Genomic DNA, 18,005 nt, shown 5'->3' on the forward strand with positions numbered 1-18,005 from the left:
TGTTTCGTTGGGTCCTTTTGGGGGTGTCCCTGTTGGGCGTAGTTCGGATTGATTTCTTATTAATCCTTAGAACTTGATTAGCATGCTCTCTTATTTGTTCTTCTTTTTTTATATAATATCCATTTTTCGCCGTTCAAAAAAAAGAAGATCTGAGTCTTATACAATTAATTAATCAATGTTACCTAAAGAAATGTACCTAAAAAAATCTAGATGAAGTTTGTCTTAATCATGAAGACAGAAAGAAATACTACCTGTGCCAAGAAAGAACACGTACACCCAGTTGAACCTTAAGTCTCCACCAGGATGCGCATTTGGTCCAGATTTTCGGGCAAATACATAGTATATCCCACCGATGTGGATGGTAGATAGGTTTTTATCCATATACGTGTCGCACTCTGAAATTAAACAAGACATTGCTTTGTAGAGAGGGTGATCGATACCTAATGATTATATCTAGTTTGGATATTATGCATGTTACGCGTTATTGGCAAGTAGCCAGCAGCGAACTCATCACGGGGCATACAGAGTCACATACCCCAACTCAATTTCAAGCGTGACAAAGACATAAAATAGTTTCGCCTTCTATATTCTTTGTGCCTATGCATGCGTAGGAATTGATTGATCTGGAAGTATTTATGTATATCTATACTCAGTGGCGGACTCCAGAATTATTTTTAGTGGGGGTTCATTATCATTCATAGCCTTAAATAATTTTACCGTTAACTACAATTATATATCATTCCAAATTTTTTTTTAAAACATATCCACACGTATGTATCCTCCGCTAGATTTTTTTTCATATGAGTGGTGAAGTGGCAAAATACATTTTTCCAAAATTTTATTTTAGTGTTCTGTTATTCTTAAGCACTTTGTTTTTCTTTCCTAACCTAATAAAAGGACCCAACAAATTCCCTGCAAGTTTAATTTGTCCACAAGTATATTTCCCCTCGTCAATCCGAACCGTTCATATGATAGGACTTGTCATATAAATTGTCCCTAGAATCTATGTTGATTAGACTTTAAATTGAAACAACTCCATCAAAATACTTATACTCATAAAAAATACACGGTCTAACCATTTTTTGCATAAATGAAATGTTCTTATCAAAGTTGTTATCAGTGTCCGATCAACTTGATTTTTTGTGTGGACAGATTATTTGACAATCTCTACGTTATACACGTCTTGGATCATCGGGAAAAGATTCATAATTATGTGAAATATACTTTGCACCCCTAAATCAAACAAAAGAACTTTAGTTGAAAAAAATAGTATGGAATGGTGTGGGGGCACGTGCCCCTTAGTAAGTCTGTCTCTGTCTATTCTAAAAATCAACTTCATCTAACAATGAAAGAATACGATTTCTATGTAGTTTCCTAATAATTTATTGAGTACATCCATGACTCACACCAGTTTCATTATGTATCAAATGAATAAAGTGCACTTATATCGACTGTTGTGTATAACAACAATTTCTATACCAAGATTTACATCACTAGTTACCATAATACCCATGTCAAATTAATCACTAACTCTCAGCCAAGCACGACCCAAACCAAATCAAGCTTCCCAAACCCTACGAAATGATCACCTAAACAAATCAATATGAACCGCTTGATTAATCGTTTTTAAGTTTACTTGTCCTTCAACTTCAAGTATATATATAGAGCCAGGGACCCCTAATTGTGCCAGGTATACAAATCACTTTAAACAAAACTGATGAGTTTTTTTTTTTTTTTGGTTTTTAGAAGAGATCAATTCAAAGTATTCGATACTCTTCCGTCCGAGTTTTTATCCAAGGAGACAGTCTAAAAACGAACCGTACATTTATTGCTGCAAGCCTGCAATCAATGGTTCAGATTTGCTCAGAGACTCTTACCGGGTCCTGAACAAATCTGAAGTATTGATTAAGCCAATATATATATATATGGTCCCAATTTGAACTCTTTCTTCCTGTCCAAAACTTTGACCGGGAAGATCCCACCCCAAAATGAGGCAGAAAGATTACGACCAATTGACAAAAGATATGAACCACTTGATTAATTAACAACTTAATCAGTCGTTTTTAAGTTTACCTGCACTTCGACTTCAATTATAGTGGATATATAAATTAACAATCAACAGGAACCACATATTCAAAACACAGGGACCTTTGTCTCGGAATTTCAACTACATGCGCATGAATTTGAGTAATTTTTCCGTAAATTGTCGGTACTAGTCGTAGAATTCGTACATGGGACGACAAACAAAGAATAAAAATTAAAGAACGCGTTACCAATGGATAAGGGTAATCATATTTTAATGATTAAATTTTTCAGGGGCAGGCACACTACAGGTTGAGGGTTCAAGCCGACACTCGGGCTCAAAAAATGCACTGCCATTTTAAATTTTTTTTATTTTATAAAAATCGGTTTTTCTTTTATGTATTTTAATTTTTTCTGATTTTTTTTAAATGACCAGCTACTCGACAGCCAACCACGTGCCTCATATGTCAAAAGTTTTTTTGATGTGTAATCTCTTTTTGGGTTTAGTACGTTTCCAGTTTTTTTTTTTCCTTTTTTGATCGGTAATTAACAGGTCCAGTCGGACCTGCTCTTAAACAATGAACTTTACCCCAAAAAAAAAAAAACCTTTATCTAACATAGTTGTGTATTTTGTGTTTTTCGGATTCGTATGTTGCGTTCTGTTTCCAATGTTTTGGTCTTCGCTCGTCACTGATGTGTCTTTATTATTGTAACGACGACAACACAATTATACGTACTTTTCTTACTCTTATAATGCATATCTTGTTCTTTCACTTGAATAGAAAAAAAAAAATCTACACGAAGACAAAAGATAATTGTGCCCACCCAAAAAGAAACCCCCCGGTTGAACCTCCTCCAACAGGATGTGCATTTGATCAAGATTTTTTGACAAAGGTCCCGCATTGACCGACTTGGATAATTTTTTTAATCAAAAATATGTCACACTCTCAAATTAAAGAACATATTACCAATCCAATGGCTAGGGTAATCATATTTGATGATTATATTTTTCAGGGGCAGGTGCCGCACTACAGGTTGAGTACGTACATAGATAACGTAGCTCAACAAAATTAAATATTTTAAGCTTAACTAATTTTCAACCAAAATAAATTTGTTTATATATAATTTTATATCAAAAATATTTCTTTATGTTTTGGTTACCGCCGAACTAAAATCCTTGAGTTACCCCTTTAATTTAGGATACTAGTGCTATCAACATAGTGGTTAGCGACGGAGTACTTACACTGTGGCATATGGAGTCACATATATATCTCAACTCAGTTTCTGGAGGTTTTCCCCATGGGCTCGATTGAATGCGAGGTGAGTTTTGAGGTATTATTTATGGAGGGAAATAAGATAATATATAAGGGGGTATTATTTATGGAGGGTGGATCCACATTAATGTGATTTTTATAAAGGGTGAATAGAAAAGTAGTTGGTTTGAATGTGATATTAAAAAGGGAACAAAATACAAGAGACATAATTAAATTTTAAAGACTGTGAAGGATTCTATTTTCTACAGACAAATACAAGATCACTAGAATTAGCAACACGCAAGAGATTTCAAATCTGAAACTCAAGGCTCTGGTAGTGATCATCTGGCCAACTCGATCTTTTGGTTTTGCCTAGGGCTCTGCATGCTTAAAGATGTTCAAAGATCAAGCTAGCCCTATCTCCTGCATATTTGAAGTTTCGGACATCTCTTGATTCCCTTTAAAGAAAATGACTTGAAAAAAGAAAAGAAAGTTTGGCTTTGGATCTCCAGTACTGCGCATAGACCATAACACTCTGCATTTTGCAACTATAACTATTGCATTATGGCAACCAAATGAGCTGGTCAAGTGAGTATAAGAAAGTAATAAGTGTTTGTCCTTTATAAGGTCATACATTCGAATCCTACAGAGGCCAAATATTTCGAATTTTGATGCCACTAGAGGGTTTGCCCGGTTGTTAACTTGAAGGCCCCGAAACTAGTTGAGATGCACGCAAGCTACTGGCTCAGACATCCGGTTGAAAAAAAAAGAGATTTTGGCTGCCAACATGGCCATTATTAATTGGATGCTGGTCAAAGCGTACACATTAATGTTAGTAACTTCACTCACTACCTCTTAGTCAAAACTACAGTACGTTTTTTCTTCGTTAATTCCGGAGACAATGCCCCAAGACTGCATGTTACATGTTCCAAATTTCACGGATCGACTAATCAAATTGAGAAATTAAGAAGTGGGTTGGAAACTAGTGATCTTGTATTTGTCTGTAGAAAATAGAATCCTTCAAAGTCTTTATGGAGGGAAATAAGATAATATATAAGGGGGTATTATTATTCTGATCATATTATTCTAAAGAGACATAATTAAATTTTATCTCTAAGGCTTTTATAATCACGTTTCTGCTTCATAGGATTGCAAATATGAAGCTTAAAATTTTTTTTCCTCCAAAAACGATACCCTTTTTTGTGTGGGTCCCTGTGCCACGAGCCACACTAGAGCCCTGCGTCCTTTTCAAATGTGTATGGGTTATATTAGTCTTTTTACATCATCTTTCCATGTATGAGAAATTGTTTTTTACGGTTTCATATTGGGGCAATTTCCAGAAAACCTATTCATGGGTTGAGAATTTTTTTCCCCTAGTTCCACTGAACACGAATTCCCCCTAAAGGATAAGGCCTAAGGGTATGATGACGAGCTGATTAGCATGGTGCAGACAACCTAAATACCCGAAGGTGCAGTACAATTGCGGCACTAAATATTTTTTCAAACATAAATATTAGGATTCATGATTCTGAGTCCATGAAACAAAACATAAAAGGTAATGAATGGTTTAAATTCACATCACTATGAATCTAGACCTTTAATTACCTTTCATGTTCAATTTCATGGACACAGAGTCATGGAATGTACCAACGATAAATTACGGGTCAATCCAAATAATTGGCCCATATTCTCAAAACTTTAGCCCAATCTAAAAATGCACCATTAATGAGAGGCCCACACTTTCCTACTTATACTTGCAAAGAAATAAAAATGTGTCATACTTCTAAATAGAAATTAAGGGACTGTTTTTGGACTGACCCGTAATTTATCTATGTACGAATCCTCTTTTTCGAAGAGTTTAAATTCTTTTCACCTATGGTAAAAATCCCACGCTTTCCATCACCATTGTGGGCCTTACTATTCATTCAATTTGAACTGTTCAATTTATATAGCCCCTAGACTAGTGTATCCACGCAAAAATTTAGCTTAGGCTAAGTTTCACTAAAATTTTTGGAATTTTTTTGTCTTTGTTCAATATTTGAATAAGAACAAAACAAGAAAAAGTCTAAAAATCCCAAGCATTCCTTAGCGAAACTTAGCCAGCACCGTTCCAGAACGGGTTTTAAGTACTTATTTTTTAAAGAAGGTAGTTTCAAGTTCAAAAATAATGGGCTTAATAAAATCTAAAAATATGCAAAACGGATCTTGTTTGAAAGATTTTGATGAGATCTTTTATACAATGCAAAAAAAAAATCAAAAAATTATTTTTCATTTACATTATTTTTTAGTTTGAAAATGTGAAATAAACACTTATTTTTTAAGAAGGTGTTCTGAAACGGGCAGTCGAATATTGATAGATACATCAAAACTTGAATTTTATTTTATAAAATAGCCATAGACAGTTTAACTTTATAGTTACTGACTGTACATTTTATAAACACAAATTAAATTTTTTATATATCTATTGATGTCCAATCAAACAGACTTTTAAAGAGATAAACACTCACACTTACAAGATAAACAGTTCAGTAAAATGCAACGCCAGGTGAGGCCCTCATTGAGGGCGGCGGTAAGGTGTCCCGAATTTAGACGGTTCCCCGGAACCATGAGAACTGAATCGTAGTGAGTTGCTGGAGAAGTTTTTCAGTGCCGGGTGGGCACGGGCCACGTGGTGCCGGGTGGGCACGGGCCACGTGGTGCCGAGTACCATCTCGGCTGTTCAAACGTGTTTTGGACAATCCAGATTTATTTAGGCTTGAGAGGGTATTTTGGTAATTTTATACTAAAAAATTAACAAATTATCCAAACAAATCTGGACTGTCCAAAACACGTTTGGACGGCCAAAATACGTGCTCGGCACCATGTGACCCGTGCCTACCAGGCACTGAAAAATTTCTCGAGTTGCTGACTTTGTGATAATTAATTTAATGAGCAATTAACTACTCAACAGCCGACCACATTGTGCCTCATATTTCAAAGACCTTTTAATGTGGACTCACAGCCACTGCAATCTCTCCTCTCCAAGCCTATAAATAGACATCAAAATTGAACTTCAATTTCATTCCATTCAATTCCAACCAATCAACTAAAGAGGGAAATGGGTTCAAAAACAATTGCTTTCCTTGGCCTTTTTCTGGCCGTTGTTCTTCTCATCACCTCCGAGGTGACAGCCAGGGATTTGGCTGAGACAACCCCTTCTACTACTTCAAGTGAGTTTATATATTTTAACCGGATTGATTGATTTTGTACCTTGATTAAGGCCTGGAATTGCCTTTAATGGTTTCATTCTGTGTCATTTTTTCACTTTGTTTGCGGTTATAGTTGGATAGAAAATGAGAGAAAAAGGAGAAAAAAATAAAAATGAACGTGTGTGATTTTATTTTATTTTTTTGAACAGCGACGTGTGTGAATTGTGATATTGGTTTAATTCTCTTTCATATAGCAAAATAATTGCAAAACGAACTATTTAAATCTCCATTTGCTACCCATAGTTTGTGTGTTTTAATAGCATAATGAAAACAATGGCGGAATTGTGTTTTAGTAATAGTAGTATATGCTTTTTACGGCCTTATATTATCAAAGTTAATTCTCACATCAACTCTGAATGGGAAAAGTTTTTCTCTTTGCAGTTACTAGCTACCAAAAAGATATGGCATAATCATGCACGTAGTTAGTCATATATATTCCTCTAGTTTTTTTCCTCTCTTCATGGCAGAACGTGCAATAAAATCTTGGTTATGTGCCGTAAGAAAAAAGTCTACGTAAAGGTGTTTTAGTTATTCTAATATTACTTTTTGAGATTGCTTGTGCATCATTATTATCATAAATCCTACAAATTCACGATTTCAAGAATGCAAGTGTAGTGTGGTAAAACAATGAATCTCTACTTAAAAGGTTTTTTAGAATTAAAGATAATTCTTCATTGTGGTTAAAGCATCTAACTCATGACCAATTGGCAATGAGTGAAAAAATCGCTCAGGCTCATATACTAGTTTTTAAGAAAATAATTAATTATCAAATAATGGTGCACTTATAACACAAATAAGGTAGAACAAATTCTCCGAAACTCTAACTCTGATATCATGTTAAAGCATTCAACTCAAGACCAATTGACAATGAGTGGAGAGGCCACCCAGTCTTATATACGAGTTTTGGAGAAGATAATTAACCAATGTGGAACAAACTCCAACAATTTTTAATGATATGGAAATTTTTTCTTTGCTGATATAAAGAAAAGGGAGTGATTTTGCCACTCCCCTTTTTGTTAATGCCACTCCCCCTTTGTAGCTTTATTAGATGATTTGTTTTGTGAGAGAAAGTGAGTGACATTAACAAAAAGGAATTCGCAAAATCAATTCCCTAAAAAAAAAGAATCAAAGGTGAATTCAGTTTTATTTTTTACAGGCTAAACCAATTTTAATCAATGCAAGCCACCTCACTTGCATTGTCTTGATTGAGTTTCAATTTCCATCCAGCTTACCATAGGGGAGTCTTACCGGTCACTGTCACTTGGGTTTGTTCCCACCTGGCCTTTTCAGCTTTCTAATCTTTGTAACTCCGATGAGAGTGTGCTGTAAAGAGTGTGTTTACGGCACCAATCAATCACAACCGTCTATTCACGCAATTAAAGGTTGAGATTCGTTTTCAATTATGATCGGTCACAATTAACTCTTTTCGGAAAAAGTTTTATTAACATCTTGACCGTCCAAATCACTTTTAAACAATCATGATTGAGTGCTATAAGCACATGTTAAGGAAATAAGATTTTCTCAAGTCCCATATGTAGGAGTTTTGAAAGTTTTAATTAAAAGTTTTGGCCGTTCAAAAAAAAAACCAACCTTTCGCTTTAATATGTTCATATAATTGTTGCCACGCTTGTTTCTAATCACCTCTAGACTATTCAAGTATATATATCATTTGTGCAGCTAAAGCTGCTAAACAGACTAATGGGTTTGATGATGCCAAGTATTATGATGGTGACGGTGGATACAGAGGTGGGGGGTATGAAGGTGGCGGACGGGATGGATATGGAGGCGGCGGGTATGGAGGTGGTGGCCGAGGTGGATATGGAGGCGGCGGGTATGAAGGTGGCGGACACGGTGGATATGAAGGCGGCGGGTATGAAGGTGGCGGACACGGTGGTGGATATGAAGGCGGCGGGTATGAAGGTGGCGGACGCGGTGGATATGAAGGCGGCCGAGGTGGATATGGTGGCGGCGGATACGGAGGCGGCCGAGGTGGATATGGAGGCGGTGGTTACGAAAAAGGGAATTAATTATAGGTGCTAATATTTAAGATATCCGTGCACCTTAATAGAGTACGTATGAATAATGGAGGAAAGCTAACCAAGCCCTTCAGATTAATAGTTATGTAGCAATTTCTCTGTTAGGGTGAGGTTTTTATTTATCTATGTTTGGTTTTCAAACTTTTGTAAAATCATGTATTATTGGTACGTTTCAAAGCACAAAGAGCTATAAGTTCGAATATGTTTCCTAGTATTTTCTCTTTTTTCATGCTTTGGCAACTACAACATGCCTAGTCGAAATTAATTGTGAGACCTGCGTCGGCTTATGTGCCAACTTAATTATGTAACATGGCAAAATGGCTGGACTGCTTATAAACTCGAAGAATGATAATCTCACCCGGACCAAATTAATGGACAATTAATATGGTTGATCAGATCGGGCTATATAACCTGATACAAGATTGATCTCGTTAGACGACTTATAGTGAGAGCATTATTTTATCACTCTTATAATATTGCTTATTTCACTTATTGTGGGATATATCGGGCAACATTTATTTACATACTCAAATGGTTTGTCGGTATTCGAAAAACGTCAATAATACTAACATTATATATAGAAATATTAGCGTGGGGTGTAAGATACATGAAGAAGATGAGTACATTTAGATAATTTTACAAGCAGAACGAATGTTAGTGGCACATAGGTCTACAAACTATATGGGTTAATTTATGTGCTAATAAATGAAGATCAGGGGTCCATTCGCACATCGACATTTGCACTAATAATTTCTCCCAGCATTTGCTAGTCATTCCAAATTGGGGAAGTACTACAATACACCCTCTTATTTTGGTGTGTATCATATGCACCATCATTGAAACACACCAAAATGTTATGATTCCTAAAATGTTATGAATCTATTACTAAAACGTTACGAATCATATTAATGAAAAGTTACGATTTTTTTGTATAAAATTTACGATAGGAAATAAAATGTTATGAATGACCGGTTCTACAAGTAATTTTTTATAAGGCGGCATTAAAATGAACCACACAATAAGTATATATGGTACACACCTTAAAGGATGTGTATTGAAAACTTTCCCTCCAAATTGACATATCTCAATAAAAAAAAGGGAAGGAATCAACAAATTAAATGAGAAGAAGAGTGGTTTTTCATGTCTCGGAAAAGAGGATATTATCGAGTCTCCTTTTTTGCCGACCCAATCTCTCTCCCCCTCTTTCTCTCAACCCTAGCCACCGCAACTCCTCTTCTCCCTTCCCCTCTCCCTGTGGGTTCCATATCCGTGTGCGGCGGCAGGATGGGAAGACCATGGTACTATTCTGACTCGTTTTCTTTGCTTTTTCTTTTTCTCTTCCGTCTCTCCAGATCAACGACTTTTCGTTTGATCTGTTAGAGTTTTGTCTCTTGTTTAACGAGAGTTTGTCTCTCATTTTACGAGAATTGTTAGTTTCGTCTTTGGATGAATTTTGTCTACAAATCAGGTTCTCTCAATCAAGGTTGCTTTACAACGAATCAACGATATTTTGTTCTTCAATGTTCTATCACTACACGATGTCTGTGGCGGGGCAACTCGTGGCGACTTGACAGATCTGTAGTTCTTGGGAGTTCATTGGTGCGTTCATCCTTGGTTGGAGTGCATCTGATTGTCTGGATATTTGGTGTCTTTTATCCTTAACTTTGCATTTTTTTCTCTTTTGAGACTCCTAATTAGATGTTAGGCAGTTTAAAAGTATCGCTGTTGCGTCAGGTCATGCCTAGGTTAGGAAGAAAGATATCGATTGTCTTGTGACTTACTCGTTTTTATTTGTTAGACGATTAGTTTGGCTTTGTCCAAATTCTTTGTAATGGTCACTATTTTGTGCCGCTGAGCGTTTATCAATATAATCTTCTCACTTTTGAAAAAAAATAAAAGAGAAGAAAAGATGATATTATTTTGTCCACTTCCTAAAATAGCAAATTTAATGAAGTTTGGACGATGGCAAACAATCAAACTCAAGGCGGTAGAGATTATATACACTTGAAATGGTCCACCTACTTGATGTGGGTGGCCTGCTTCTTTCGTGCTTATCTAAAAAGATGAATATGCAGATAAGTACGTTACTCCACGGGTCCATTCCGTTAAGAAAAATAAATATTTATTTTTTAAATTAAATGCAATATATTGCAAGAGAATGACCTATCTCATAAAGTGATAAATACGTACTTACAAAATAAAAATATTAGCGGAACGAGGTTCGTTCACAAATTTGTCAAGAATTATTGCCCGCAATACCATAGAGGATACAGCCATTTATAGGTGATCTTATCGCACCTATATTGACGTTGAAGCCAAAATCCCATTGTGCTCTAAGGGCATGAAACAGTATGTATAGTCACAACAACTACCTATGGAGAGTTGAACCCAAAAATTGTGCGAGGAACTAATTTATATCTTTCTTTTTTATAGACAACAAAAGTTTTATTAAGAACACTTGATGGACAACTAATATATATCTTGATGATACAGGTGGCTTGCTTCCAGTACATACATAAACATAGCTTGAGCTTACAAGGGACAAAATAAACACATGATCATAAATTTGTACAACGAACATAAATCTATAATATTTTGCTTTTAACCTTTTCATTTTTGAAAGTAGTGCACGATAGCCCTATCGTAAGTAGTCAGAAATATATCTTTTTTAATATATACAACAAACATAAATCTATAAGTTACGAATTGAACCAAAATGGTATGATTCCTAATGAAATTGTTATGGATTCTATTATTGAAAAGTTTCAGGTTTTTTTTTGTAAGAAATAACGAGGCGAACCAAAATATTATGATAACTAGTAAAATCAATACGAATTCTACTGCTTAAAAGTGACGTGATTTTGACGTAATTTTAGTATAAAATTTAAGAGAGCCAAAACTTCATGATTCCTAGCAAAAGTGTAATGAATTCTATTGCTGAAAATTTTCGATGTTTAGTATAAAAGTTAAGAAGCATACCAAAATGTTATGATTTTTATTAAAAAAATATTATGAATTCTATTATTGAAAAGTTATGAGTTTTAAATATAAAATTTATGAGACGTACCAAATGTAATGAATTCTCTATTTTTTTTGATAGGCAACAAAATTTATTAAGAACTTGACAAAGGGTATGTCAAGAAAATACCAAATACAAACCTTAAAGAAAGAGGTACTGTAAAAACCTACAGAAAAGAAAAAAGAGAAGAAAATTACATTCAATGAAGATTGAATAAGTCTCAATCAGTCAAACTAGATTTCTCAGGAGCAATCTCATTAGATCATAAACTCAAACACAAGGAAACTTCAGCAAGAGTTCAGCGTTCAGATCATCCTTCAGCTCAGGTCGAAAATTGAACTCGAAAGGAGACTTGAGCAAGATTGCTGCAGATTTCAGCTTATCCTTCAGATTAGGACCATTAACAACAAATGCAGCAAACTACTCCCATTAGATCATGAGATTCCCAGCAAACATATATCAGCAAGAATCAAAATAGGTGTATTCTGGGCTTGGCTTTTGTTTGTGCTGATTTGTATTGATCTGGGTTTTTGGCCTTTTTTAGGTGTGAACTTGTCTCAATAGGTGTATTCTAGTTTAGGCTCAGCCTGTTGGGCCTATCTCAGTTCCTCCATGTGGTTTGGAGAAGGGTCTTGGATGGTCAGGCTAGTGTATCTAAGTTCTTATTATCTCTGTAACTTCGTGTTTATGAGTTAATGAAATTAATTTTTGCTGATAAAAAAAAAAACACCAACTCATCATTCAGCTCGTTCCGATATCACAAGGCATCAATATTTGAGATAAAAGTGGACATGCTCATAGCTTCAAAAGTGGACACGAATTCTCTATTGTTGAGAAGTTACAAGTTGTTTTTTTGGATAGAGGCAACAAAGTTTTATTAAGAAAACTTGAAAAATTGTACATCAAGTTGGGGGCGAAGGGACGGAAATCCAACCAAAGGCTGTATGAAAGAAAACACCTATTGAGCCGAGGCCCAAACACCTAATCGGGCGATGTTCGAAAACCTAGACAAGCCCCAACCCCTATGGGCCTAAAACGCCCAGATCAAACAACAACAAGCTCAATAAAATCCATGAGTGATGCTACAAGTACCGACCCCGTCGGTACCGAAACCGTAGGGACGGCCGCGCCGGGCCGTCTCCGGCCACCGGACGGCCGATCCGAGCTGTCCAAAAATTCTAAAAAAAAAAACAAGGGGGCCTTATGCGGGAATCAACGGCATCCGAGGTGTGTAAGGTGCTCGGTATGAGCACCCTTTTTTCGTATATACACGAAAAAGGGTGCTCGGATCAAGCATCTTACACACCTCGGATGCCGTTGATTCCCGCGCTAGCCCGCTTGTTTTTTTCTTTTTAAATTTTTGGACGGCTCGGATCGGCCGTCCGGTGGCCGGAGACTGCCCGGCATGGCCGTCCCTACGATTTCGGTACCGACCCCGTCGATACCAATATCATTTCTGAAAATCCAAAGGCCTAAATGCCCAAATTAGAACAACTCAAATCAGCCCAAAGCAGCAAGCCCACAAAGGAGCAAGCCGAGTCAAAAAAACCCAAACCTAACCATAAAGCAGCCCAAAATAGAAAACATCCACAGCACCACAAGTCGCCGTCTAGCCTCTTCGGCGCCACCGAACCCCACCAAAAAGACCCACCCCGGATTGACCAAACCACCATAGCGCCAGCAGGCAACCTCGTCGGCAAGAGCCCCCGTGCGCAGCCGGAATCTCATCAATGGCCGCCGAGACACAGTCGATTCGGCTCCCACAAACGACCTAAGAAACCAACCACGGTGGTACCAAGCGACGCCAACAGTCACCACCCTCGAACTCCCAGGCATTAAGACTCGATCCAAATCCATGCACCAGACGTGAGCCACTGCTTGCCGTTAAGCCCAAACCGTGACTACCCAGGAGTAGAATCACGATGGGTGACGTCACGATACTCATCACCATCCCCCTCATCGGACGCCCTCGCCGTTAGGCCGAACCGGTTACCCAAGTGGAAAAAACCGGCGGATGGCCAATGAGAGGAGGAGGAGGACGAGGCCAGAAGATTGAACATGTAGCAATAGGGTTAGGAGAACAAGTCCGAACATGAAAGTTTTAGGGAAGGAATTAAGGGTAGGAGGAGCCCGGGGGAGGAGACCAAAATATTTTGATTCCGTGTAATAAAGTTGTGAATCATTATAGATAACTTACTAATTGACCGATTCTCGATCATTTATCATGAAGTGACACAATAAGAACTGCACAATACATGCCAATGATATGTGCACCTTCAAAGGATGCGTGTTGAATAATGTTTCCGAAGAAATGATTTAACATCTTTTCACATTTCAAATTTCACGTTATGGTTTGAGTTAATTGAAATGTCAATTCGTCGAATTAGGATGCCATGCAAATTTGTCATTGCTTTGTTAATTTGGAGGTGTCAAATTTTTCCTCATCTGGCCGGCTCAGAGCATTCTTCCACTTCAAACTTGAACGTTGCTTGTCAATTAGGGCCGGATTAAAAGCTCCAGGTGGAGCTGCTCTTAAGCAATGATTGATACCCCAAAAAAATCTACACGAAGACAAAAGAAATAATGGTGCATGTCTACAAAGAACAAATAAAAAAGAACACCCCCGGTTGAACCTCCTCCAGCAGGATGAACAGAGAGAGAGAGAGAGAGAGAGAGAGAGAGGCCCGGTTGAATGATCAAGATTTTCTGACAAAGGTCCCGCATTGGCCGGCGTGGATAAGTTTTTAGCAAATATGTCGCACTCTCAAATTAAATAACGCATTGCCAATGGCGTTGGTAATCCTATTTAATTATTATATTTTTCAAGGGCGGGTGCATTATAGGTTGAGGGTTCAAACCGGCACTTGAGCTCAATAAATGCATTGTCATTTTATAATTTTTTTTCCATATAATTTGGTGTTTCTTTTATGTATTTTAATTTTTTCCATATTAATTATCACCAATGAATTATTCATATGTAACCAAAGTAAAAAAAAATTCACTAAAAGTTGTGAGTCCGTAGATAACGTAACTCAACAAAATTAACTGTATTAAGGTTAAGTAATTTTCAACCAAAATATATTTGTTTATTTTATATATGATTTTATATTAAAAATATTTCTTTAAGTTTTGGTTACCACCGAACTAAAATCCTAGAGCTACCCCTTTGATTTCGGATACTAGTGGTATCAACATAGTGGTTAGCAACGGAGATCACTTATCAAGGGGCATGTAGGGTCACATATAATATCTCAACTCAGTTTCGAGAGGTTATTTCTCATAACGTGAGAGAGTAGGCGAAAAAAGAGTGACAATGAAGGATAGGTTATAAATGATGACGAGCATAACATGCTGCAGATAACCCGAATAATACCTGAAGGAGTATTTTTTTTGAAGAGTTTAAATTCTTTCTGCACAAGGTTGAAATCCCACGGTTTCTACCACCATTGTGGACCTCACTATGCATTCAATTTAAACTGTTCATCTTTTATATCCCATAGAGTAGTATATTCACGCAAAAAAAAACATAATCGGATATTGATAGATACATCAAAACTTAAATTTATTTTGTAAAATACAAAGTACGTAATAAGCAGTATGACTTTATACTTACGTATTGATCGTCCATTTTTTCCGCAATCATGAGAATTGAGTAGAGTGAGAAGTAATGAGTTGCTGACTTTGTGATAGTAATTAATATAATGACCAATTAACTACTCAACAGCCAACTACATTGTGCCTCATATGTCAAAGACCATTTAATGTGGACTCACGGCCACTGCAATTCCAAGCCTATAAATAGACATCAAAATTGAACTTCAATTTCATTCCATTCCATCCAAACCAATCAACTAAAGAAGGAAATGGGTTCCAAAACAATTGCTTTCCTTGGCCTTTTTCTGGCAGTTGTTCTTCTCATCACCTCCGAGGTGACAGCCAGGGATTTGGCTGAGACTACCTCTTCTACTACTTCAAGTGAGTTTATTAGTATATTTTAACCGAATTGATTTATTTTATACCTTGATTAAGGCCTAGATTTGCCTTTAATGGTTTTATTCTATGACATTTTTCCACTTGGTTTTCGGCTATAATTGGACAGAATATGAGAGAAAAAATAGAATAAAAAATGAACTTGTGTGATGTTGGTTTAATTCTCTTTTATATAGCAAAATAATTGCAAAACGAACTATTTAAATCTCCATTGCTACCCATAGTTTGTGTGCTTTATTAATATATATAGCATAATGAAAGCAATGGCGGAATTGTGTACGTCCAAACAGAACCTGAAAGCTCTCCACTTTGGCACCCCTATCGTTTGGAGAACTTACAACAAAATAATATATGCTTTTTACGGCTTTATATTATCAAAGTTAATTAATATATTCTCACATCAACTCTGAATGAGAGAAGTTTTTCTCTTTGCAATTACCAAAAAGAAATGTCATAACCATGGATAGTAAACAAACAAAATGAGCGACAGTGACAAAAAAGTTGTCACTAAGCTGTCAGTAAAAATGTGTTGCTAAAAATTTTTATTGACAGCTTTTCACTTATAGTGATAATTTTTTTGTCATCATCGCTCATTTAGAAGATGAATTCATTTTTATTTTTAACGGGCTAAACCAATGTAAACCTAATCCAATAGCATCCTCATGTGCTTGCAGTTAATTTCATTATTATCTCATATATTGTACTAGAGGAGGTGATAGCAGGATAATCTCATTAATTTTAATACTTCGCAAGCCACCTCACTTGCATTGTCTTCATAGGGGAGTCTTAACAGTCACTGTCAGTTGGGCTGGTTCCCACCTGGCCTTTTCAGCTTTCTAATCTTTGTAACTCCGATATGTTGAGTTTTGAAAGTTTTAAAAAAATGTTTCGGCCGTTCAAAAAAAAAAACCCCCCGACCTTTAGCTTGAATATGTTCATATAATTGTTGCCACGCTTGTTTCTAATCACCTCTAGACTATTCAAGAATATATATCATTTGTGCAGCTGAAGCTGCTGAAGAGACCACTGGGTTTGATGATGCCAAGTATTATGGTGGTGGCGGTGGATACAGAGGTGGCGGGTATGGAGGTGGCGGACGCGGTGGATATGGAGGCGGCGGGTATGGAGGTGGTGGCCGAGGAGGATATGGAGGCGGCGGGTACGGAGGTGGCGGACGTGGTGGATATGGAGGCGGCCGAGGAGGATATGGAGGTGGCCGAGGTGGATATGGTGGTGGAGGATACGGAGGTGGCCGAGGAGGATACGGGGGCGGCCGAGGTGGATATGGAGGCGGTGGTTACGAAGAAGAGAACTAGCTTTATATATAGGTGCTAATATTTAAGATATCCGTGCACCTTGGTAGAGTACGTACGAATAATGGGGAAAATCTAACCAAGCCCTTCAGATTAATAGTCATGTAGCAGTTTCTCTGTTTGGGCAAGGTTTGTATTTTTCTATGTTTGGTTTTCAACTTGTGTAAAGTCGTAATATTATTGGTATGTTTCGAAGTACAAGGAGCTATAAGTTCGAATATGTTTCTTAGTATTTTCTCTTTTTCATGCTTTGCCTACAACAACATATGCCTAGTCGAATCGGAATTGTGAGACCTGCGTCGGCTTATGTGCCACTTATGCAACATGGCAAAATTGACTACTTATAAATCCGAAGAAAGATGATCTCACCCGGACCGATGAATTACTGAATAGATCCTTCCGGCCTCCGTACTTATGTCGCACAAGGGTTGGATTATGGATTCTCCAAAAATTCATTTTGAGTTACTTCGCATGTTAAGCAATTATGCAAAACTATTTCCTAATTCAAAACTATTTTTGAATTAAAATAAAAAAGGCAACATTACCCCTAGAATTTATGAACTTACAATCAATCAACTACAGTTTTCAAATTGCCATCATAAATGGAGAATGTGGGATATATTTGGAATTATTTTGTTGGATTGAACTTCCAACAGTGACGGATATCTCGCGACGGTTTGGCCAAAGGTTGGTAAATTGTTGGTATAGCCTTTAGCGACGCTTTTTGTATTCTTTAGTGACGCTTTTGACCGTTGCTAGATTCCGATTTTCATGTAGTGCAAGTATAACTCTCTTTTTCATATTTCTTTCATACACTAAAGTTTCGAGTATAAAAATCTAAAATCTAAAAACAAAAATGAAGAATCTAAATCTTGCAGACCCAAACCACAGCCAAGCCCAAGCTTAATGCTTGGAGCCCAATTATTGGTTCTCTAGAGGATCCGTGTTGAAAATGGTAAAACTCAAATGGCACATGATTGGTTGGACTACATATGAAAATAAGAAATATGATCTCATGCGATTAATGGTGAGAGAAATATTTTTATCACTCTTACGATATTGTTTGTCTTGCCTATTGTGGCATATTAGACGCCATTTAATTTGGACCTTATAAAATTAGTTCA

The 18,005-nt window shown here is 36.8% G+C and overlaps 1 protein-coding gene across 13 annotated transcripts; it reads left to right on the top strand.

The window, feature by feature from the left end:
- Positions 1-6,214: 6,214 nt before the first annotated feature.
- Positions 6,215-17,101, top strand: LOC131328939 (uncharacterized). 13 transcript variants are annotated; one of them, XM_058361916.1, is made up of 5 exons: positions 6,216-6,484; positions 8,201-8,362; positions 8,444-8,512; positions 16,709-16,747; positions 16,790-17,101. In XM_058361916.1, the coding sequence occupies exons 1-5, from the start codon at positions 6,373-6,375 to the stop codon at positions 16,882-16,884; spliced, it is 477 nt and encodes a 158-aa protein (XP_058217899.1). In that variant the 5' UTR covers positions 6,216-6,372; the 3' UTR covers positions 16,885-17,101. The 13 variants fall into 13 exon arrangements, with proteins under 13 accessions (XP_058217897.1, XP_058217899.1, XP_058217896.1 ...); XM_058361917.1 differs by lacking the exon at positions 16,709-16,747 and having other exon boundaries at positions 6,218-6,484; positions 8,201-8,401; positions 8,444-8,476; positions 16,769-17,101; XM_058361914.1 differs by lacking the exon at positions 16,709-16,747 and having other exon boundaries at positions 6,215-6,484; positions 8,201-8,512.
- The last annotated feature ends 904 nt before the right edge of the window (positions 17,102-18,005 follow it).

Source organism: Rhododendron vialii, chromosome 6a (genome assembly GCF_030253575.1).
Source record: "Rhododendron vialii isolate Sample 1 chromosome 6a, ASM3025357v1".
NCBI lineage: Eukaryota > Viridiplantae > Streptophyta > Magnoliopsida > Ericales > Ericaceae > Rhododendron > Rhododendron vialii.